Source organism: Taeniopygia guttata, chromosome Z (assembly GCF_048771995.1).
Source record: "Taeniopygia guttata chromosome Z, bTaeGut7.mat, whole genome shotgun sequence".
Taxonomy (NCBI): Eukaryota; Metazoa; Chordata; class Aves; order Passeriformes; family Estrildidae; genus Taeniopygia; species Taeniopygia guttata.
Genome location: NC_133063.1, coordinates 7,542,853 through 7,568,326, shown reverse-complemented (window position 1 = coordinate 7,568,326; position 25,474 = coordinate 7,542,853). Strand labels below are relative to the sequence as shown.

Below are 25,474 nucleotides of genomic sequence, written 5' to 3'. Positions count from 1 at the left end.
GGGTATTCAGAGAGTGCTTATGTCCCTTCTTCTCCTGCTCAAAGGATCTGTCTTTTTGCTTGTTGAGCTGGAACTGTCCTTGTGCTGTGTATCCATCAGATACCTGCAACCTCCCCAGTCAGTGCTGCAGGACTGCCCATCCTTCCAGCCACAGGGCTGGCAACCTGTCACCACTGCAGCGCTGTGGTGATGCACAGCAGGTCCTTCACAGCTCCTCTTGGTCCCACAGCTGTGCTTCTCTACGTGGCAGAGTGTGGGCTCCTTCCTCCTCCAACCCAAGCAGAAGAAGGGACATAAGCACTCTGATGGTGACTGCCACCCAGGGAGAGATGCCTTGGCAGTGACATGAGGTGATGGTGTGAAGGTCATGCCTGCAGCCCTGCTCTGTGCACATCAGGCTGTGAAGTTTCATGGAGCTGAGGAAATGAGGGCTGAGCCCACGCTGCACAATGGACAGGCTGAAAAAACAGCCATTGGACCAGACAGTGCTCAGTCAAATGATGATCTGATTTTGCGTATTTATGTACAAAAAATTGAAACTAGCCAAGATTGGAAAGAAGCAATCAATCTCTATTAAAAACAAACAAATAAACAAAACAAAACCAGAGACCAGAAACCAGATACAAACACAAACAAACAGGCCCTGCAGCTAGTTGAGGTTCAGCTAAAGCGTGAATTCTACAACACTCAAAGCTCTCAACTTAGATCACCAAACCTTGGTTAACTAGGACTTTGTCAGTTGTCAAAGAAGAGCAATATTGCTTCTTTTTTTGCCCCTGAAGGCAGCCATTAGCCAACAGTCTATTATGTTCAGTGACAATGACAGAAAAACAGTCTGACTTGAAATATGAGGATCTTATTTTGTTTGCATTTATTTCATTCATTTTTAGCAATAAATGCTAGAAAGGCATTTTAACAGTGAAGACATATTGCCTTCCTATGTATTTTAGACAATATTTATTTTCAGAAATGAAAAAGAAAAAAAAAAAAGACAAGAATCTCACTAAGAGAATCTCACTAGCAAATTAAAAACCGGAATGGTTTTTAATTTGCTATGTCTTTATGCCCACGCCTGTAAGTATAAGTCTATACTTACTACCCTTCATTTGTGAATTTTCTACTCCTTCTTCCTGGATTTTCCTCAACAGATGCTACCATTTAAAGGGAGCACAGCTGCCTCTCAGTCTGGGCGACTTCATTCTTGGTGCTGCCAGAGGTTTCCTCTGTTATACAGGGTAAATCACAGAGGCATCTGTAAGAGGGGCTGTTGGCACTCTGAGACTATGAATTCATCCAAGCAAGGCAAAACATTTGTAAACTGTCACCTACAATGTTATTATTGACTCATGCTGTGTAAAATGAGACTGGTGAGTATATTTCCTTAGCTCTCTCCCAGTCTTGTAATGGATATGAAAGTCGGCTGCTGTCAGAACATGTGTTGAGTGGGGTTAAATGGAAGATCAATACATTCTGGTTCTCTCCATTTCATGCCATGCAAACTGGGGTCCATCTCATCCCGGAGAACCCTTTGCCATCCCATGCCAGCACTGATATTGCAAAGCTCATGGCACCAGTCCTATAAAGACTACAGAGCAAAAAAAGTCATCCTTACCCCTGCAGCAACACCCTTCTCCACTTGCATGTCTGGATATCCCCACATGTGCTGCCCTGACACTTTCAGAAGAAGAGGTGATGTGCTCCCACAGCACAGCTTTGTGTAGTCCAGATTAGGAGTATCTGCCCTTATCTTTAGCCCAAGCAGCCTCCAATCATTTCAGGTCAGCATGCAGCCTATCTGAAAGGGCTGGTGTGAGCTGCACTGACATTTCCATCACAGCTGCCATTTTCACATCAGACTGAAGCCCATTAGCTGCTAAGCTGGCTACTTCCTGGCGCTCAGCTGAAGGAAGTACTTTGTTGGGAATATAATCAATCTTACCACAAAACTGGCTGGTGCTCTCTCAGGTGATTAAGCAGTCACATGAGAGAAAAATGACACAATTCAAGGCCTGCTCTTAACCGAGCTAGGACATGAAAAATGAAAAGTGTCACTATACTACTTAAAACTCCCTTACATCACCACCCCCAAAAAGGAGCCATGAAATGCAGCCCCTCTGAAATGGACGTATGCATAATTCAAAACATGAGCTGCCTTAAGGAGCAGAACTCCAGGCCCAACTCTGCTGAGAATTACAAGCAGCACAAGCTTGAAGGCTTCTCAAGCAATGAGAAGGGCAGATTATTAACAGTGCAAGAAAATGAAAACCAGGAAAGACTGACGTTGAGATCACACATGGGAAGTCGCAATTTGACAATTTTAAAAGCTCTCTTAACAAGTGAACATCCCCAGAAACTCTCGTACTTTAACAAATATCACTAGATTTGTAGACCTTCTGCTAAATAGTCTTATACTTCAGGAATATTCACCCTATGGGACCTCCATGAGGATGCAATATAATGCTTTTTAAATTTGCAGAATTCAGGGCAGATTAAGTGTTATAATTCAAAGCATCATTCCAAGGTTTCAAATGATCATCCCAACATTTCTTCTATTTTTACATTTAAGCCAGGAGAGGTCAAGCTACAACTGGAAAGGTAGACAGCATTTCCAATCCTGAATTCAGCACAAGGTAAAACAAAGGTCAGTGTAGCTGAACTGCCCGCTAGTTTTCAGTGAAAACTAGAGTCAGTGTGTAGGTAAAAAGTTGTTTCAAGTAATTGTTGTAATGATGAAGAAACCTCCATTGACCCAAAGTCTCCAGAGGGAGAGATTTGAATTTGCTAAAGCTTTTCTCTTGATGAGATTGGGCTGTGAAGCAGTCACTTTAGGGTAGCAAGTTAGTGTGGTACAAATGGTGACATTGGTGTGGTTGATGAAGGTTAGTTAACCCCCAAAGGAAAAATTCTTTCAGTTTAACATGTTTATCCTTAAAAGAAGTGCGTTAATTTCCAGCTTGGAAAATCTATTTTCAGCTCAATCTTGCATGATGCATATTTTCCTGCCAGATCTGAACACTCAAAATTTTCTCTTATGTGACCTGTAATTACACAGAAGTCTTGATCAAGTTGTCTGATTTTTCTCTACTGAGTGACATTTTTAAGGTTTCCTTTGAAGGGGCATATTTACATGACTTGACCAACATTTGCCAATAGTACTTTTTGAACTATGTGTCTGAGTTTCTACTAAGTCAACATTTTTGATCAATTATCAGAAAAAAATGCCATTATGTCATCACCATTTCTAAAACAGAATAATATATGAAAACCAAGATATTAATAAGATGTAAGTTAACATCAGACAGTAATGCTGGTGTATCCATTTGTTAAAAATCAATGTGTATTAGCATCCTGAAAGTATCAGTAACGCCCCTGAGAAGACACTGCAGATAATCTGCAAAGGCAAAAGCAAAGCATAGCCACATATTATTCTGCAGCTTGGGGAAGCTGCTAGGTATGCTGGGGCAAGTAAATTTAGATTCTTCTTTGAATCCTGGCATATTGACATGCAATAAACTCTGGATCTCAGTCCTGCTCAGGAAACATCAGAATATTATTCTGTATTCTTTGCCTTCAGCCCCCTCCTCTGCAAGCTTCTGCGACAGCTGAGTGTCTTTTGTGAACCAGTACTTCCTCTGATTCACAGCTAGCAAATCTGCTTCCTGGGCTTGTAACAGTTATCTGAATACACTTACAGAACATGTCATTTTAATCCTTCCTCCAAAATTGGAGAAGGAAAAACTGCACACATTAAGCAATCTATTACCAACAATTAGGAAAATTACAGGGTTGCTTGAGAAGCTACTTACATGAGAGGCATCTATTAATCTCTACAGCACAGCAAATTCAAATGCTGAGAGATAGTAAACAACAGAAAGGTTGTTAGCCATGCTCTTAAACATTAACACGTTCATTTTGATGGCTTTACTGGCCAGATGCCATTTTATAAACCAAAGGGAGAATTTTAAGGTGCCTTTCTGTTAACTTTGAAGCAAAAGTCTGTGTCCTAATGCATTCATTGGCCTTTTCATACAGAAACATAGCCTTTCTTTGCTCACAAAGAGAATGCATTCACAGTTGTATGCCCCAAAAATTATGCTGTTGGAGGAATTTTGTAAATATTGTCCATAATGACATTCACAATCTATTAATACTATACTAAATCAACACCCCCAAATATAAGGATAAGCTGACTAACCTCCATGAGGCAAAGGCTGGGGCACACTGAGGGGTTTTGAACAAAGTGATGGGAGGGAATTCAGTGACAGAGAGACACTTTGCAGTGTCTGCAGCACAAGCAGAGCAACTCCAGCTGTTGGGGTAGCTAGAGAAAGTAGGGTCTGAAGGGCAATTCCTTGGATCGCTCCACCAACAAAAAGTGCACACTCAGCATGGCCAGATGGCAAGATGATCCGTCCTACAGAGGATCCCTTAGAAATGCATGATGGACAGAGGGAATGATTCCATTCCTAGTTCAGATCCTCAGCAGGACGAAAAGCTGCTTTGGGATCTGCTGCAAGTGCCATGCAGGCTGTAAATACCTAAGGAATTGCAGAACAGATTCTTCCTTATTTTATCCAGTCAAGAAAATATCAGACCTTCCCTGCTCTCCTCTGCTTGACAGCTACAATCAATTCTTTGCAGTTTCCTGGCTCTTTCCTGCCTACTTAATGATGTTCTGCTCTTGCAAGTAGGAGCTCAAGCCTCTCCAAGATCCTGTACCAACACAGCAGGAAACCTTTTGTCTTGCTTTTGATCCTGTACTCCTTAATTCCTAAAACCATAACAACAGAATTCAGTGATTGGTTCCCTGATCAACTCAGACCAAATATAAAAATGATCATTCTTCCATTCCCCTATACTTCTCCTTGCCTGACACACTTAATTTCCTTTGCTAAGGCATAATTACTGCCACATTGCTAACTATCCTGCTCAGCATACCTGCAACCCAAGAAAGCCTATTTTGAAAATATAAAAATGTCTTAAAAATCCCAGATATCTTGACATTATTAGTCATTGTGACTTTCTATGATCATGCCCCATTATTCTCATGTCCTGTTACTATAAAATATGCTCAGGCATAATGAAACCCTATCAGGATAAGTCCATTCAGCATATCCACTGTAGAACAGAAATGAAAAAAGAATCCATATCTTCAAGCTGGGAAGACAGGAGCAAGCACCAAAATCCTCCATCCCACTAATTCATGCACTAGGACAGTTTCCACTTTTGCAAGGAAGAACCGAATGTTGGAGAAGTTGAGGTAAGAAACTGAATGACAGGCAAAGTAATGAATAACAAACTGAATGAAGGGCAAAGTGATGAAATGGCCCTTGGGCCAACACTGGGAGAAGTGTCACTGGGGCATGGAGGGAGAAGTATTTGAGAGCATAAGCAGAAGTCAAGTGTACCGGGGAACTGCACAGTTCAAATCATTGAGCTGGCCTCCTGCTCACCCAAGACTTGCTGAAGGCATTGTTTGGAGTAGGACAGAACCAGATGAGGAATAAGGGAGCTGAAACACCTCCGAAAATACACACAGAATTGCCATGGCTGGGCAATATTTGTCTTTTCTTCCCTTGACTGGCCCTTAGAATTATTATTCCAGTGAGAAGCAGTATGCAACCCTGGGAGTTAAAGAAGGAGGCTGGTGAGGGTCCTTGCATGTGCGAGTCATTGGTCTTCTGCTCTGACTGGACTATTGATTTACTGCTTAAAATTTTAAAAAGCCACTGATGCTACTTTACACATCTTGAGTACTTCTAAACAATGATCAAAGCAATGAGCAGGTTTTGTTGTCTTTTGCTGGAATTTTGGACTAGCCCATGTCTAAGTACCATCAAAATTATGTCTCTATTTGTTTATCTCTATTAACAACTTCCTTCATGGGGAGAATCATAAAGTTCAGCCTACCTACCCTGTCAAATAGGGTTATCTGATGTTGAGCTTATCTAATGCTGAGCTGATTACAGTGTATATGGACCTTCATGAGCGGGAAACACATGGCATGGAAGAACTTTTCTATTTAGGAGAGAAAGGTGTAAATGAACGAGAGGCCAGAATACAAATGTATTTTCAAAGTCAAAGTAGGTGGCTTTTTTTAAAAGAGATGCTAGGAAATGAGAAAAGGCAGACAATGTCTTGCTCTCAGGTTTCACACCACAACTGGAAGACCCCTTAGTAGGGATGACACTGTGTCATGTGCATTCCAGTGCTCTTATAGGTTTTACAGGGCTACAGACCTGAGAACCTTTATAACAGTGAAAATTCAGGCCATTTAATTCAAGCTGAAATACTAAATGAATTATCCAGATTAATTTAATATAGGGAAAAGTCCAAGTTTCTCTTCTCAAGATGCTGTTCCAGTAGCCTTACACTAGCTTCCACTTATCTCCTTAGAAGATTTAAGTAATCTTTCATGATCTCAGAGATATTTATTTTTTTTTTTAATACGAGAAAAGCTTTAGAATGAGCTTGATACTCTTCTTCTCTACTTTGATCTGTCTAATCACATGAATTAATTGACTGTTAGAAATTGTAAAATTCAAACATCTTTCAGAAATTCCATACAAATACTGAACTATGTCACAAATCATGCTTAAGATCACAGCTTCATATACTCCCCCCAGTGCCATGTGACTACCAACCCAGTATTGATTTCCTTTCATCTCAAAAACTGAGACGATATTCATTGCCAAAATAAAAAGCTGTGTGAGTTATGAGAATGCGCTGCCAGCAAGTTCCAGGATGAAGCAGAGATATAAAAAAATGGGGGAGGGGGTAGAGAAAGCATATGTGAAAAAGCTGAATATGCTTTTGTGAGAAGATATATATTGAAATAAGACTTTTGTAGCTAAACAATACAGGACCAAACACAACAGATGGATGCTACAATACTACTGATCTTGTCCAGAGCTGAATGGACCTTGCCTCTGGTTTGGCTTAGGGAAGCTTTGAGTGATGGCCAGCCATGTCCCACTGGATTTGTTCCTGCACATTCTTCCTCAGCTAAAACCTTTTCTTTTGTCTCAGTGACTAAGACTCTACTGTGAACAGGGGAGAAGGATGAGACAGGTCAGGGTGTAAATAAGCAGAGTTCATGTTACCTCAAAATAATGTATTTCTCCCTTGCTGCTCCCTAACTGCCAAACAATGGTCATGCTCCAGATCCTGGGTTTCATGTGCACCGCCTACTGTGTCTGGTACTTCACAAAATGTTTTAAGTCAAAGATCAAGATGTGATTCACAGTGCTCACTCTCCAGGAAAGTGGTCTCCTGTAAAGATAATTGTAAAGATAGCCGGTGTGCCTAATATAAAACTGTCCACAAGAGACAGGGCCTGCTCCTCTTTGTGGTCTGCCTGGGGAACAAGAGGGCAGAAGCCTTTGGCAGAAGATGCTCTAAAACCACCTATCCATCTCCAAAGTACACACCATGATTCAGTCCTTGATTTTGTGTGAATTTAACATGACCTGAAGCATGGTCATGTTTTTGACCAAAAGTCGTGACTTCTCTTGTTGCTTAACTTTGTACTGTGCAACAATAACTCAGCTTTGAGTCCAAACCCAGCTTTGAGATCTGAATGTCTCACAGAAAACAATTCCCTTCCTTTAGTCAGAGAAAGCCCTTTCTCCTAATTCCAGCCCATCCAAGGTGAAACAGGCATTTTCCTTTCAAAATTCTTTTATCACCTGCCATGGCATTTTTAAGGTCTGTCTCCCCTTTCCTGAAAGACAGACAGCACAATCTCTGCCCAGGTACTGTCTGCAGCAGATTGGCATCACATGTGCTCTCTCTGAACCAGCTGCCTCATTGCATTGCTATTGATTCTGAGTTGGATTTCTGCAGCAAATCTATTGCACTTCCATTAGCAAGACTGCAAATGATGAAAACACTCATTTATATCATCCCAGCTCTGCACCACAATTAACCTGCTACTTAGCCTCCAGCAAGCCAAATTGTGCTTTCTCATCTGATGCAGAGAAAGCTCCCCAAGGTTTCTCTGTAACCAGAAGTTAGGCACAGCAAATCTGAGGCAGGCTGCTGTGTGCTTTATTTGCAGTGCATTAACAGGAAATCAAACAGTGTAAAAAATATAACACATATGGAAAGAGGATAATTTTAGTGAAAATCCAAACCCTGAATTTTGTAATTACATCCAATATTTATCAGTTTTGCATAGAAACTTTTGATGCAGAATAGTCGCAAATGTAATTTTTTAATAAAGAAATAATGGCCATATACTTTTCATATCTATTGTATTCTCTATACTCACATATGTGTCTGCATATAAATGAGGAGGGAGAACATGCAAAAGGCTCCATGTAGCACAAATACATGACTTACTCTCAGGAAAGTTTACAAAGCAAAATGAAGCTTTAAAAAATAAATACAAGTGCAGATTACTATTTTGTACTGAGAAATTCAGACTGTTATTAAGAAAGAACACTCCAGGAAATACTGCTTTTTCTACAACATGCTCTGTGCACAATGAATGGTTCATGAAAGGAAAACCACACCCATGAGGAAAATTTGAAAGCCATGAATTTGGGGTGCTTGTCCAAGAGAAAGAGACACAAGACCAATCCATACAGTTTGCTGTATGTTAAACAGAAGAACTGTTTCCATGCAATCAATGAAAGCTAAAAAGAGGGGTGATAGAGACACTGAAAGAAACATAAAACATTTGTTTGAGCAAACTGCGCTTGCTGAGGACAATTTAAAGACAGTGTGAGCTAACTGGACTGGGAAGGGGAAGTCTCAGTTATTGCTTTGGAATGCTTAATGGACCTGAACTCGCTAAAAATTGCTGCATCTTATGCATCTCACCCCATCAGTCCCCATGAGTGCTCCTGTCACAAGTATATACCTCTAGGAGCCATCATGACCTTTGGAACAGCAGAGCAGTACAGACTGGCTGGCTCAGTACAGTGGCATTTGCTTTATTGCTGCTTGTTAATGGAGGCCCAGTTGTGTCTCCTGGGCCTACTGAGATCAGCATCCCTTTACTACGCTCCTGAGCTAGGCTCAAAACTTGTCTGGTATCTTAACCAAGATTAATTGTAACTTCCCTGTGACAAGATGTTGTTAATTCACAGGATACATAAAAGAAAAAATCATGGTTTTCAAAATGACTACTCATATTGTGTATTTAACTTAGAAACTGATTGCAAGGGTAGTCTCCTTTTAGACCCATGGGGAAAGAGAGTGACTCCTGTTAGAATCACTCTGGGAATTGTCTGGGGGAAGGAAGTCTCTCCCTTTATGCTGGATATGCTGCTGAAGGCTAACTAGCTTCCTAATGCAGGCACTTAAGTTAGGCATCTGAAGCTTATCAAATCCAGTACTGTGTCAGAAATGGACCAGCATGTGCTTTTTGTTCCTGCATCTTCAAGTTTTGGGGGAAAAAAAAAAAAAATCTCTCCTGTGGCACTGCCCTGCAGAGCAACAGTGAGCACAGAAAAGGCTGAAGGACAGTCTGTGCTGTATCATCTGCTCTCCCCTCCCCTGCATACAGCCCCCTGCAGCTCTCTGAGACATCCCAGACCTTGACACCTTCAGAGGTTGCCAGGCATGGACTCAGTCCTATGGTGTTGTGATGGGGATTGGAAATACAGAGCACAGGTGGCCAGAATGACTCTTTCAAGAATAAGAACAAACATTACATGAAGATTCTATGAACAAACCCTCTGTCCTTAAATTGAAGTTAGAGGGCTGCAGCACTTCTAAGTGGAGGGAGAGGCTCCCTCTAGCCTGCCATCAAGCTAAAGTACAGATCTTCCCAAATCACTGTGAACAGGAGAAAGGACATCAAATGCAGAGCTGAGAAAGGATGAGTGGAAGTGAAAGAGGTGGGGAAAAATATAAGGAATATTTACGGTATGGTACAAGGTACAGTACAATTTTTATTCAATTTTCCACTTCTCTAGCTCTAAAAAGACACAAGAAATTTAGCCATTGTGCCTCAACTTAAGACTGATCTCGCTTCTTTTATTACACTAGGGCTTTATCAATACAGAAATATTCCTTTCCTTTTGACTTACCTTTTGTATTTTAATATTATTTTTCCCTTGCTGAAAGAGAATGGAAAGGTGGATGTTTTAAAGCATTACCATAATTAGGGAGCTTGGAGTGCAGCATTGTCAAATTAGAAGGGGAGCTGAGACTACTTCCCACATAAACAGCCACTACCAGGCTTCAGAAGCAATCTTTTAACCTTTTTCCACTGAGGATAAGAAAGCAGCATCTTTTGCTAATAATGACCCAGCACACCTGAAGTGGAAGCAGAAATCAAAAACTGTGGAAGGGAGTCGTCCCTCCAGTAGTCAGAGGTAGTTGACAGTAATGTAGAACTCTTTTTTTTCATTTTGCCACATTCTCTAGGTGAGGACCAGCACGAGTGAGATAGGAAGGAGTCCTGCCTGCGTCCCAAGGGACATGCACAGGTCCAGCGCTGTAGGGAGATGAAGCCATGCCTGTTGATCATCTGCTGGCCACCAGCACAGCACGTGTGCAGCTGGCACATCAGCGCTGGCACACACTGCCTACACACACAGCACGTAAGCTGGCCAGGGAAGCCAGAAGTGAAATGGATGCAGGAGGTGTGCGGATGTGCTACCAGCCATGTGCATCCTCTGGACCCGGCTCTCTGATGGTCCTCAAGCTCTGCTCTCAGGGAAACCCACTCCAGAAAAATCACGCTGTGGAAAATCATGTGTGTCTCCTGCCCTGTCTCTTGTGTGCCCTGTGGCACTTGACCGAGTTATGAGAGCTGTGGTTCCAAAGCCAAGGCCTGCTCGGGCCTCTGCTCTGGGGCAGAACCAAAGCACAAGAGTGCTGCACTATTTTGGCAGAGATGTCACCCCAGAAAGGCAAGCTCCATATGGGCCTTTCTGGGAGTTTTGTGGGGAAATCTTCTTAAATGGAAAGAGGAGGCTGTAGGAAGACCTTCAAAGAGGGGAATGGCTGCTTTGCAGATACATAAAATCTACTGTTACAGAAACACATTTTTTGCAGTACTACAGAACTGAATGTCTAATCAGCCTGCATAAAGGGTGGAATTGTATTTGAAGGTGATAGTGTTAGAGGAAGTGAAATTTAGCTCCTGAACTGAGTTAGCATTATTACAATCTGCGTGTCTTCTCAGAGGGAGGGAGATTGTAGGTTAGAGTGTATTATTATATCCTGCTTTTAATAATATCTTCTCTGGTGTAATTATGCTAAGATTGACAAGCTCCCTAAATATGGGAATGCTTTAAAACATTCACCTTTCCTTTCTCTTTCAGCAAAGGAAAAGTTATATTAAAATATGAAAGGTAAGCTAAACAGAAAGAAACATTTCTGTATTGATAAAGGGCAAAGAATAACCAAAGGACCAAGACCAGTCTTAAATCTAATACACCAGACACAATTATCAGGATTGTCTCTCTTCTGCTTTCTCTTCCAGGCTCCAGGAGAAAGAAGAATCAATTAGCCCTCTGCAGACTATGACCTTGAAGGATACAGCTTTAAGGGAATATGCTGAGTAAGACGGAAAAGAGAGAAGGGAAAAAGATTTGGAAACTCTTGGAGGGGATAGGTTCAGAAACAGTACATCAAGCACAGAAGATGAAACGTGCATTTTTAAAATTATTTCTGCACTGGAAAAAAAATTTTCAGCACATAAAGGACTTTCTGGGAACATATTACCTCACTCTGCCTGAAAAGTAAAAAAGGACACTGAAAGGCAAAAGAAGGGACAATCCAATTTGCAGATGCTACTTTTCAAGCCATGTCACTGAGAATTTTATAGCTGTCAAAGGCATTAAAAAAAAAAGTTAGCACTGATGCAATCTGTCAACCTCTTCAACAAATCTTGCTCTACATAAAACACAACAATGTGTTTGAAATGCAGCTGTTTCTAAAACCCCAAGACAGCGCTTTAAGAGCTGTACAAAAAAGTTCTTTTCATGCCTCTTGGAATTCTTAGGCAGACCTTCTGCAGTGTATTTTTCCAGCTAGATTTTCTGATTTTTCTTTGCAGATAACCAGATATGCTTGCCATAATCAGAATTATGTACCACAGTTTGAATAAATTCAGTCTACATAACATTCTCCCCTAGAGCAAACCAAACTTGATCTGCTACTGGTTCTCCCTCTCCTTTCAGTCTGTAGCTATGGAACTCTACAATGCCTTAAAACACATTTATCTTTAAAAAATAAGGCCAGATTAAACAAAAAAACCCAAATCAAAATCAAAAAACCCCTCTCAACCCAATCACCTGACTTCTGGACCACCATTTATTTCCCAGATGTGAGCAGATCTAAATGCAGATAATGGCTTTTTTGTCAGCGACAGCTCCAAAGAATATTTTCTGTGCCCCTCCACCCCTTTGTTTACTTCAGAGATGAAGTTAGCATGCTTTTGAAAAAGGTTTGCCACATATGTGGAAATTCAAGAGGGATTCTTGAGGCAATTATGACTGAATAGTGGTCTCTGGTCACTTTATTAAGCAAAATGTGTTAAAAAGTCATATATTTAATGTCAGAATGTTTGCACTACAAAAAAAGATTTTATGCATCAGCAATATTTAAAAGAAAGCTCACTTAGCATAGTTCTATTTAATTGCAAAGATGGTTAATTCAAGTAACACCACAGACAAAGCTCCCCTATCATTTAATGGTACAGTAGTGTTTCTCTATTAGACTGTTTCCATCTGACAAATTACTTTTAATCTGAAGGATGGTTGCCACCCATCATCTAAGCAAAAGGTAGCCAGGTTTCTACAGGAATACTCAGAACTTTGTTTCACTGATTCTGGAACTGCTGTTCAAGACTGACTCTCAGCTGAAAGGACCTCCTCTGAAATCACCCTAGTTATGCTCATTTTCATTGGCAAGGGTGTTGGCCTGAAATATTAGATTTAATCCAAATGCCACATATCTATACTCAGTTCAGTCTTGGTGGGGCTAAACTTAGAACTGAACTTCTGGTGACTTCAGAGCTCCAGGGTGAGGTCCAGTATGTGCCATCTTCAAAGTACCAACCTACGGCATTATAGGGAAGGCATGAGGGAGAATAAATGACATGGGGTCCTGCACGGAAATTTGTGAGGAGTGCAGTTTTTCACTCTGATCACTGCAGCTTTCGACAGGAAACCTCAGCCCTGTGCTCTCAAGCAGAAGACTGTGCTGTCTTCCCTTTTACTAGAGCTTTGCACAGATCAGGAATTGCTGGCTTGGTTTGCTTTGAATTTGATTGGTTAAAATAAAAAATGTCAAAGAAATGGCACTTCAGCAATGCAGTATTTTGATGCTTTATGATTACTACTAAGAAAATAATATAGATACCTTTTTTTGTTTGTTTTTATAATGAACGAAGTCTAATTTGGAAATTAACTCTTTCTACATCAGCAAGAATGTTTTCCTGAAATGCCTCACAAAAGGCAGTAAGGCAATATATGAGAAACAAGTTAAACAAGAAGCAGCTCCTAGAGATAGAGAAAGGCACAGAGAAATGTATGCTTTGTTCTTAAGAGAAAGGGAAAGATCGTAAGTTAGATGCTAAATTAGTAGTTGCCGGTTTCTAACTGCTTCAAATCTCCTGTCACTTTTTCTCACTGTTCTGAGAGTTTCATGAGGATGACAGGGATATTTGCCAGCCACAGACTTCAGGAAGGATGTACCAGAAATGCTCTGCAGGCAAGGCAAAGAACACACATGGAAGATCCAGCACAGGAGACAAAGCCAATTTATACGGACAATACACTATGTGGAACAGCTATCAGATAAACCCTTGAAACAAATCACATACTTCCCTACAAGTGGATGCAGAGAAAAAGGCAGTACTAGCCCTTTACAGACATCCCAGATGAAGTCCTGCAAATGACAGAATTAAGTTCTGAGGACTCTAGATGCTGTTCTCAGAAGGCAACCCATGCTATACCTGTCTTAGCATGCTTAAGCTCTGCAAGTCAATCACATGTCCTCCTTGTAGACAGTCAGAGAACAGTTAAGTGCTTTTTTTTTTTTTTTTTCTGTGAAAGGGAACAAAAAAAAAAAACAAACCCAAAGAAACACATAGCTTTTACTTACAAAGTTTTGGAGCAGTTTGGAGATTGGTTTCTGTTGCTTGTGCCTGAGATGCTGTGGTAGGCTCCAGGGCGGGTGGTGACAGCGAAGGTGCGGCAGAGGACAACAACCCAACATCTAGGATGCGGTTATATAGAGAAGGCTGGAGGAACGGTTTGGAGGGTACAAGTGAGCTGTCACTGTGCACTGTCACTTCAGCCTTGCTCTTGGGGCTAGGTACGAGGAAGGGTGAGGCATACACCTCCGAAGGCACCCAGGCAGACAGAGCTGTAGGATCCACAGCACTCTTTGGGTCTTGTCCTATCCTCCCAGGGTCAAGGTGGGTAGGAGAGTCATACTCAAAAATCTTGTCCACAAAGACCCACTTGAGGCCAGCAATGCAGAGGCAAAGGCTAAGCAGGCAAGCCAAGATAGGGGCGATGCAGATCTTTTCAGAGTTGAGGCAGCCCTTCAGTCGCTCGGCCTCCAGGCACGCACAGCAGGTTGCGGCAAGGCCTGCTATCCCCTGGACCCTCCTGTCCTCTCTTTGGGTCCCCGGCATGTTCTCCTCATCCGGGAGCCCGTTGAGGGACGCGTCAGGGCTCAGCTGAGCTGAGGGGCTGGGGAAAGTGTCGGCAGCTACTTCAGACATGTTTAAGCATCAGCTCTCAAACAGCTCACCTCCAAAAGGCCTTAACTCTATCACAGTCCATTACTGTGAGACACAGACAAAAAGAGACGGTAGTAATAGTCACAGTGCTCTGCAAAAATCACAGAGTGGGAGTCAATAAAAGGTCGAAGCTCAGCAACATCATCCAAACTGAGAGAGGAGTAATGCACAGGAAAAATTAGATCCCCCCCCAATCCCTCTGTTACTGTCTCTGCTTCTCTGAAGTGAGAATAGCTTTGCAATTACTGAGCTCCTGTTTGCTAGCCACTTTTATAATTCCTTAAACACCTCTCAAGCAATTCCAGCTCTTCTCCAGGGGAAAGAAACATTCCCCCAAAAGCAAGCACAACAAAACAAAATAGGGGTAAGGAGGGTCATGAGATAAAGAAAACCACAAACACTGAACAAACTGACCAGATTAAGTAAACCAGTAGCCCAGAGCGAAAGGCAAGACTCTCACCTTGAGCATCTGAGGCTGGTATCTGCTTAGACGAGGAAAACAATTGTCATGCGGTAGAAGGAGCAAAAGCAAAATCTCTAACAACAGCGGCAGCGGCAGAAGTGACAGTAGCAGCAGCATCCTGTCGTGTTACAGCGGCGGCTGAAAGAGGCTGAATCATTACAGAGCAGCAGGTGCTCGCTGTCTGAGCATCACTGCAAACAATATCATTACAGAGAGGTTTGAAAGCAAGAGCGATGCCAAGACGGTGGTAACTCCCTTTATCTCCCCTCCCTCTTTGTCCTCCTTGAGCGCTCATTCACTTTCCTCCGTCCCCCCCGCCCCGCTCCCCCAGCCCCCTCGCAGCCTGTTTCCCTGATGTACAGACTCGCTCCTTCCTCCCCTACCCCACCCCCCGCACTCTGCAGGGCTGCTCTGAGTGAAATCAGTACACCCAGCAACGCAGGACTGTCAGTGACTTCCTATTTTATCCAATTAGGAGGAATAAAGGCCATCAAATCAAAGGGAGGGAGCGGACAGGAGTTGCTCACCCACCCACTCCCTCTCTCCAGGCAAAGCGTGGCCAGAGGCAGCGGCGGCCATCGATGGCAAAGTCCTCCAGCAGGGACTGAGCGTCGGTGGGAGCTCATTGGGTTGGACTGGGCTCGCTCAGTCTGATATTCAATCTCTCCCAGGGGGAAAACCTCTTTCCAGAAGCAGTTTCTCCCTGCCTGACACCTAGAGACAGCTCTTCTTTCCAAGCTCCTGAATAAGTTTTATTTCCTAGGAATAGGGTGGAATGCGTCTTAGATCAAGCAGAGGAAATAAAAAAAACCCAAACCATTCTCATCTCTGATAAATTTTCATTCGAGTTGTTGCAAGGAGGTTTGCTCTTTTTAAAATTCCATTTCCCAACCTCCTTTCCAGACCCACTTCTAAACCCAAAAAACCCCAGAGTTCACAGTAAAGTCAGTTCCTGAATGCACTTTTCAAGAGCTCACATGTTGCTAGACTAGATCCTCACTCACCTTAGACTAAAAGAATAGAATTTAAAAAAAATCAAACTATTTTATTTATTATTATTATTAAAGGCTTGCACTTAGTTAAATTTGGCCGTCATTTCTCACCTTTACTAATACACAGCATTACCATTTCCACTAGTGCAGTATAATACAGGGGTAAATCAACAGTCCAGTTAAGATAATGAAAGTAAGACTAGAATCAGATCTATTCCCAGTCTCTTTTGTCTCTCACAGAAAAATACACCCATGTAAAAATAAAGACATGTATGAAAGGCAAGGTGCTTATAATACAATTTCCAGGTCCTTGAACTTAATGAAAACATTTGCATTGAAATTTTGCTGGTGAGAATCCCCCTTTCGCTTTAGTATAAATGGCTGCAGGATTCATAAGGAAACAAAGAATCAAGTGCTAAAAATTGCCCTGAACTAATTTTTGCTGGTGTCTTGTTTAGGCACATGAAAGGTAAATTCCTTTGTAGTTACCTATTTTTGATGGTGTCAAAAGAGGCATCTGGCTCTACCCATGCTCTCTCTGCCTTCAACTCCACTCCCATCTCAGCCCCCCCTTCCATGGGAACATTAGTAACAGCCACATGAAAAAGATTTATCAAAATCTCAATGAATCCCATAGTGTTTTTACAGACTGTCATGTCAAGGACTAATTGATGGATGTCTGATCACAAAGCTTCCTGTGAGGCGGTCGTAGCCAACTGAAGTAATCACAATGCTACTACAATCAAGTGCTTTGGAGCATTTACCTTAAAGCACAGCCAGTGATAACACTCTCTGAAGGAATGTAAAAAGATAAATCATCTTACAATCTAGCCTACATTACCACTGAAGTGTCTGGTCCCTAGGTTAATGATGTGATCAGCAACCTCAGACAGAACGAACAGCTTGCACTGCATATTTACATATATGGCTTCTCTTATTACAAAGCACATGTTCTCTTTTGCTGGTAATATCCTGCATCAGTGCAGCCTCTCTCGAGTATCTCAAAACCTATTTCAAACAGCACTAACAACACAACCTCTGTAGAAAGTGTAACAAAACAGCAGAATTGCCGTGGCAGGTGCGGTGGTCTGTGGCTACAAGTAAGCACGGTTTCTAGAGAAAGGATGTACCTTTCATTTGATTAACTGATAAATCTGGGAAAACCAGACACACTCTCACACACCCAAGTTGTTCCTCAAGAGTGAAGCTACAGCATCACTCTTCTAAGTGGAGTGCAAGTTGTCTGGGAATATTCTATTCATTGCACAGATGAGATACTACAGCATCTAAGTGCTTGGCAGAAATTTTTTTAAAATTACTTTCCTTCTTTATCCATGTCTAATTTTCAACCTTCCTATTTCCAGTAAGAGAATTTTCCGTGCTGACACTTCTCTCAGCCTGTGTTTAATCCCCAGTCCTGTCTGCATCTTCCTGCACTGGTCTTCCTGGCAAACTGCCTGTGTTCAATCTCCAGTAATCTTCATGACCCTCCATTCTATCTACACTTATCTGCTCTCCTTTAAACTCTGTGAGCTTGGCTCACATCTTGCTGGTGCTGCGCTGAACAGGAACGAACGTGGAGACCCTGCACCTTTCTTACAAGGGTTGTCACGAAGCTAAACCGAACACGCAAAACATGGCACAGCTGGCCAGAGGGATGGCATGCCATTTGCACAGGGGATGCACACAGGGGTTCCTCTGCATGTGGCGGCATCGCTCCCTTTCTCACCCTGGCTGCCCCAGCCGGGCTGGCTGAACTGAGGATGGAGAGCATCCCTCTCCCCGACTTTTCCTCCTCCACCAGCCCGCCCGCAGCAGCTCCGCCCGGCAGGCAGGAGGCAGGCAGGCGGGAGGGAGGCAGGAGGGAGGCAGGAGGCAGGAGGGATGCAGGAGGCAGGCGGGAGGGAGGGAGGCAGGAGGGATGCAGGAGGCAGGAGGGATGCAGGAGGCAGGAGGGATGCAGGAGGCAGGAGGGATGCAGGAGGCAGGAGGCAGGAGGGATGCAGGAGGCAGGAGGGATGCAGGAGGCAGGAGGGATGCAGGAGGCAGGCGGGAGGGAGACAGGAGGGATGCAGGAGGCAGGAGGCAGGAGGGATGCAGGAGGCAGGAGGGATGCAGGAGGCAGGCAGGCACACCCGCACGGCCCCCGGCCGCAGCGTGCCCGCGGTCCCTGGCTCCCGGCCAGGCTGCAGTGCCCTGCTCCGCTGCGGGTCCCTTCCCCCGCCGCACCTCCAGCCCTGGCGCGCAGCCCGCCTGCCTCAGCATCACGCAGCCGGCTGTGCCCAGACCTCCTCCCCCTCCTCCCGCTCCGCAGGGAAGCCTGCAGAGCTGCTCCAGCCCCCCAGCTCCGCAGGGAAGCCTGCAGAGCTGCTCCAGCCCCCCAGCTCCGCAGGGGCTCCGGGGCTGGCGGCGAGCAGAGCGGGGCGGCTCCCGGCGCGCCGTCCCCGCCCGCGGCGGCTCCCGCTGCTCCCCGAGGAGAAGGACGAAAGCCGGTGCTGAATCATGGCCCGCACAGCTTCCCTGTCCCTGCTCCACAGGTGGCCACAGCCAGGGCCAGAACACAGCCTGCCTGCCACGCTGCAATCCTGTACTTTACGGGCTGGTTCCTCCCCGCATCTTTTGGACCAAAATGAAACCCCGTGTGCTCCGCCGCATCAGGGTGGGCACGGGAGAACATTACTTTCTCCAGGCTGCTCTAAAAGCTGATTGATGATGGTCTCTCACTTCGGGTCTGGAGATAAAAGTATAAACTGAATAATTCCCCTTACCCCCAAAGCAATGCAGAAATGTTTTATCCTGCAGCTGCAGGCTTGAGCTTTTTATATTTCTGTAGTGACATGCTAGCAGTGGCGTGCTGTGCTCAAACACGGATTCTGCCCCGGCTGAAGGAGATGAGTGGCTGAGAAGAGTCAGCAATTGGCTCATTGGAAGGGAGGCCTGGAAGAAATCGAGTGGAAGCATGACCTTGAAGGTAATGAAGTTTTACTGGGGTAGCCCATTGGTGGTATATACAGCAGGATAAGGAAGGAAATTACTTGCCTGTTTGCAGTAAAGTTAGCTTCATGTGCAAAGCTTTATTCCTGATTCTTACATAGCCTGGATCTCTTTGGCCTAGAGGAAAATGCAGGTTGAGTCTACACTAATGAAGCTGATCTCTGACTGAGATTTGGACTCCTGCCAAATAACAGGTTGAAAGCCTTAGGAAACTGTAGTTTTATTTCATGGACTGTTTTTGCAAAGAATCAAGTGGTTTCTTTTTTTTTCTTTTCTTTTTTTTTTTTTTTTTTCAAGTTTCACTCCCAAAAGGCTCAAGGAAATAAAACAAAACACCAGTTTTATGGGTACTTGTCATGGTTTGACCCTGGTGCAATGCCAGTGTCCCATGAAAATACACCCTCCCCAGATGAGTGCTGTGAGATGTGATCAGGAACAGAGCAGAACAGGCTCAAACTTAAAAACAATGGAAAGAACTTTTTTAAGCTACTACTATGATAAAAGACACACCCTGAATCCAGAATGAAAACCTTACAAAACATTCCTCCTCCCCCCACCCAAACTCCAACAAACCACAGTGAGACATAACTTGGACCCTCAATCAAGTCACCACCTTTCAAATAATCAATACTTAGTCCATCAAGAGAGAGAGGAGTCTCTCTTGCACCACAAACCCCCAAAAAACACAATTGCAATCTCCTGTGTTTCCATGTCACACATGGCACTGCCTGGAGAAAATCTGCCAGTCTTACATCCTCCTTCCATGTACAGTGCTCTCACCACAGTGTTTGGACTGAAACTGCTCACTGGGTTCCTTTAAGGATAGGACCAAAGAACAACAGTTTCTCATTTTGGGACACCACCCTGCCCATTTTCTCCTCCCCTGGGCCGAGGGTCTCAAGAACAGAGATCTTCTTCTACCCTGAAGACTGAGGGCACCACCACACCCTTCTCATCTTCCTCTGTTCACTCCACTCCTGTCACTCTCTTGGCTCCAACCATTGCATCCCCCTAAAAATGCAGTCTCTGTTTCAGGAGAAGTTGGTTCAGTCTACGGCTATACAAGGAAAGTCCACAAGGCCACTCCATCATCTCCTCCCACCTAGGATTTCTTCTTCTAACATCTCAGGCCCCAGGGTGTCTCTCTTCTCTTTCAGATCAAGGAGGATTAATGTTTTATAAAGCTTTCTTTATCCAAGAAGGGGTTAAAAGTCTCGAGCTCCAAAGACAGCCAGAATCTTGGCTGCCCAGAACTCCCATGGCTGGGCACCTTGCCCCCCACCCTGCCTCACTTTCTCCTCTGCTGGTACTGCTGGCACATGGTACTGAATTTCCAGGTGTTTTAGCACAGGCTCTCTGTCTCTCTCTCTGGTGGGGGGAACAGACAAAGACATCTCAGATTTTCTCCACCCTCCCATCCAGCCTGGTTCCAGTCCCTTCACCCCCTGGTTGACCTCTCCAGGCCGCACGGCTTCTCCTCCCACACCCAGGGTGGCTGGGCAGGAGAGGCCAGAACTCTTCACTGAACAGAACAAAAGAGAGTTTTCCCTGGGAATTCTCTGCTTTTAACCCCCTGTGTTCTCAGAGGCGTATCCATGTCTTCAGTGGTCACACCAGGTGTCAATAGCCAAACCACTGATTGGTTTGACCCCAACTTCCTGAGAAAACTCACTTCCCTGTCAAACCATGACAGTACTAAAGGGAAGTGGACTTCGTATTACCAAACTGCAGAGGACTATTTTCTCTGGCCAGCCACAGAGATGTGAATAGATGTGTGATTATGACCGACATTGTCCTGCAAATAGAGCGCAAGTAGCATTTAACTCAGCTGACCTTTCAGTCATACCATAAGACCCAAACCTGTTGAAAGTTCTGGAAAGTAGGCTTTGTGAGTCATTCTCATGGAAGCCATTGGATTTCAAATATCTATGTCCTTTAAATAAAGTCCCAATAGTCCACAAAAAGACTCCCTAAGAAATATTTACTGTCTTGCAACTGCTGTGACATTAGAAAATTAAAATACCTCTTCACAAGTGGTTATTCATGGCTCTGCTGTATGACAGCTTAAGAAAGAATACTCAGAGGACCACACATCAATGTAGAACAAGTGATATGCACCCCCTCCCCCAGACGACCCCTTTCCTTTAAGAACATGCCCGTTCTTCAGTAAGAAGCAATAAGCAGCACGCAGCACCAACTGCTGCATCATATGTTTGACTGCACCCCTTTTTCTACCATACACTGAGAAATTAAAAAGCATTGTAACAAAGAATCTAAGAAGGAAAAAAGTGCATGTTCATTAAGAAGAGATTGATGAAGAAGATAAAAGGATCACTTTTTATTGATTGCACTTTCTTCAAATTAAATAAGTGCTCTATATAAAGATGGAGTGACCCAAAGCAAGTGATCAGGCCCAGTGAGCGACATCACTGCCAGCAGTCATGGTGTGGGCCACCACACGTGGTAGAAAATGATTAATTTATTCATCCTTTCAGTGTTTCACCAATCTCCCTTCCATAATCCATTTCCCTTGGACTGATGCCAGCATTCTTTGAGTCCTTCCAAAAGCCCTTACTAGGAACCTCATCTTTCAGCTCAAATGGCACAAGAAGAAAACTTCATTTTGCTTTTATACTGTCACTGAACTCCAAATGTTAAAAGGGGACAGACTGTCACCTGCACACAGACATCCTATTTTTCAGCTGATGTAAAGCAAATACAACATAGATGATAGTGTGGTTTTTATACTTCTGCCCATTTCCATCATCTTTTTCCCTTTGTTTTAAACCCTCTGCCCATTTGCAGCCATGTGAGTGAGGACATGAAGCATCAAGCCTCTAAGAAAAGGCAAGAAAATATGAACAACAAAAATGAGCACATATTCAGGAAGAGAATAAATATGAAGCTAAATATGTCAATGTCAGCAGAATCATTAGTGTGCTTAATTTGGTTGGTATAAAGGATTGCTATGAAAAGACCCCCTATACTCAGACAGCACTGAAAATGGGGATATGAAGAAGCTATTCTAATCCTCTTTGTACCCTCAAACCAAACCAAGTTGTGTCAGAAGCAGGTCCTCACGCTACTAAGTTACTTGGAAATATCTGAAGAACAGTATACAAACAGCAGTGATTCTGAAAATGTTTGGGAGAGCTCGTGTTGCCTCTGTAGCAGTATTTTCTGTGTTGGCATCACATGTACACATTTACACCAAGCATTTACAAGCTGTGTCTTCCAGAAACAGTGATTTGAAAAAAACCAACAGAACTACAATGGCTGTTCCAAGAAAAGTATATACTTAAAATAGCTACAGCCAGTAGCTGAAACTGAAAACTGACATAAAATGGGCTGTTATTTCAGGGGTGCTAAAAAGGTGTTCTGAGTCTTTTCATCTTCAAGTGAAATGTAAGACAATGAGTTTCTTTCATCCTATTCTAAAGCAGAGTTAGTGGCACTACACCAAACACAGAAATAGGACATGAAAGCACGAATGCCAGGGTTTTCATCAATGGCACTGACTCATTTCTCCAGCCTCTGCTAAGTCACAAAACTGGGATGGGCCCCACCACTGTTCAGGCCAATGGTAATTATGTCTACCATGTGGTAAAGGAACATTTAAGGGGTGCAAAGACGAGTAATGCGCTCCGCTAGGCTCTTCTGCCTGAGGGCAGAAACAGACAGATAAAGTCCATGTGCAATTCAGATGGTTTTTTATTTGTTTGCTTGGAGGTTGTTTTTTTTTTTTCCCAGGTCTGACACCCCCTTCACTCTGTCACTGCAATTTCCAGCATAGCTGCTGGGGCCAATGCAATTATTTATTTTCACACTGTGGCAGTGAGCTGGAGCAGCAGTGAAGCCACGGGGCTCAGGCTTGGTCATTCACTCCCCCATGCCTTAGTATTGCACTCCTGCTTTTGGACCACTTTATTCAGACAGAAAAAAATCCTCCTGGGTATTCATAGGACAGTGGCAATACTGCTATTTTGCACAGGCTCAGCTATGCAGGATTTTGGGCTGTCAGCCTTTGTATTCACAGTGCTCTGACTACTGGCAGAGTCACTGGACAATGATAATTTGAGTCAAGGTCCTGAAAAACCTTGAATCAAGGGACTACCCCTTCCTCATTGACACCCAGTTAATAAAATACTTAAATGTGCATGGAGTTAAACAAGTGGTGAAATGCCTTCCTGATCTGAGATGGGCCACTTCATATATCTAAGTGCCTTTTTGAATCAGAGCCTAATTCAGGAATTGAGAAGGCATTTTTGGAGCACAGTGCAGTGGTTTAATGATAAACAGTTTGGGTGGCAATGTCATCATTTTCATTGTCTCTCCTTTCTTTTTGCTTCTTCTGTTCTGTCACTTGCACTAATGCAGAGTTAACACTAACATTGTTCAGCCCTAATTCTCATACTGGTCCTGTAAGTACCTACATATCTATATATGTCCTAGGCTGGAAGGAAGAGAACAGGACCATGATCCAGATGCCTGAAGTCTTGATTTGTTTTCTCTCAAAAGGCCTTGCACAGCGAAACCATGACCCAAAGTGCTTCCTGAATCTGGGCTTAATTTAGGCAGAGGCTCGTACAAGATCCCAACAGGATACACATCACTCTGAAATATCTTGACTGTACTTACTGCACCTATTTTTAATTTTTTTTAATAAATAGAATTATTTTTGTACCTACACGTATTCTCAACAGCTGCTGTTTAAATCTTAAGGCACCATACTTTATTTCACTTTTTAATGTTCTAACCACTCATGGAATTTTTCATAGAGTAACTCTTTACTATATGTATATTCAGTAGTTTTGCTATTAGAAAAGCAAAAAAAAGTCAAAGGCATAGAGCTGCTTACTGTATGGAAGAATTTCTGTATCATTAAATAAAATGTATTAATGATAGGACATTAACATATTTGTGGCTTGGACTTTTAAAGTACATCTTAAAGTACATCTTACAGTATATTTATACTTCAAGAATCTCCAAATTTCAGAATTCTGCATGTAGAAAATACTATGATTTCACCTCAAGAGCTGGTTTGTTTAGTAACTTTTTACAAATACATCTAAATAACAAAATCCATCTTATCCTAAAATGAGATATTAATTAAATTACACTTGTTAGGTTCAGTTGCCTGATTATGCACAAATTAGCAGAATTGATATGTCCACTGTTTGAAACAGATATTCAACAAGATATTTTTAACTGCAAAAATTCAGCAATTACAAAAGCAACAGCTCTCATAATGCTTCAATATCTTACTACCTAGTACCATTTAATATTTAAAGTTTAATATTTTTTCTTAGTGCATTCAGAAGGCCATAGAAGGCATGAATCACTCCTTTGGAATTGGCTGGAAAACTGTCAGCTTCCAGCAAATTAAGGATATTTTGGACAAAGGGTGTTTTTTGTTCAGTAATGAGTTTTGAGTAGTCTAATCAAATATGCTTTTATTACATAGCTAAGTTTTAAGTGCAAAGCCTAACGTGTCATGTCTTTATCACTTCTGCACCCAGGCTCTTTTTTTGTGCTCTATATGGTCTAGAAGAGAAGCAAAACTCTCATCTTCCAGAAATCAATTGATTTAAGGTAGTTAACTTTTCTCACACATAGGACTTCAATGTTAGTGCATCAGGCTGAGTCTTGTCAAGAGCAAGAGAGAAAACCAGCAAAGAGAAAACTCTGAAACCTCAAAGAAATGTTCATTTCCCTGATGCAGTTCAAAGCTACAGAGCAGACTCTGTGCTGCAGACACTGAGCAGACTCCTGCACCAGAGTAAAGCAGATTTATTACAACTTGTTTGTGTTTAACACATGGACGTACAACAGCACTGGGCAATATGGGCTACTGAGTGATACAAGTGCTGTAACACAGCTTTGTAAACAAGACATTGAACAACCTAGAGATGAAGCTTCACAGGCAGTGATAGGGCTGATACACACATACATATGTATTAGAATGAGTTTATAACTATAATTTCATTTGAAGGATTCATTATTCCTGCAGCATTTCCTGCATTCACACTGCAGGTCATGTCCACTGGGGGTGCATTATGTGTGCCTGTGTTTCACTGCAGAGGCTGCAGAGTGAGAATACTGAAACAGAATGGAGAGGACAGACTGTCTTCTTCCTCCTTCTTGAGGGTGTCTAAGGAATAAATGCATTTACTCTGAAATATTATATGAAAAGGTGGTCCAGAGAGGCAGGGCTAAGGTCATCCTGTATTCTGTGTTCCCAGCCAAGCTCATCCAAATTAGCACCCAGAGGGAAAGTCAAATAAAATAGAGCTGTCCTCATGCACACCA

General features: G+C 42.9%; 2 protein-coding genes across 15 annotated transcripts in view; both read right to left on the bottom strand.

Moving 5' to 3' along the window:
* Nucleotides 1–25,474, bottom strand: part of NRG1 (neuregulin 1) — a 455,187-nt gene that overhangs the window by 85,169 nt on the left and 344,544 nt on the right. Inside the window, exons 1-2 of one of the 14 annotated variants that reach the window (XM_030258503.4) lie at nt 15,177–15,315; nt 14,071–14,761 (exon numbers count right to left, since the gene is read on the bottom strand). The exons of 10 other annotated variants lie outside the window; for them this stretch is intronic. In XM_030258503.4, the coding sequence (XP_030114363.2) occupies nt 14,071–14,698 (628 nt within the window). In that variant the 5' untranslated portion in view covers nt 14,699–14,761; nt 15,177–15,315. Of the gene's footprint in view, nt 1–14,070; nt 15,316–25,474 lie in introns of those variants that run through there. 3 more of the 14 variants (XM_002190053.7, XM_072921881.1, XM_041711199.2) reach the window with 3 other exon arrangements.
* Nucleotides 15,135–15,296, bottom strand: LOC140681712 (uncharacterized). Its single transcript, XM_072921883.1, has one exon. It carries the CDS (start codon nt 15,294–15,296, stop codon nt 15,135–15,137), a length of 162 nt encoding a protein of 53 aa, XP_072777984.1.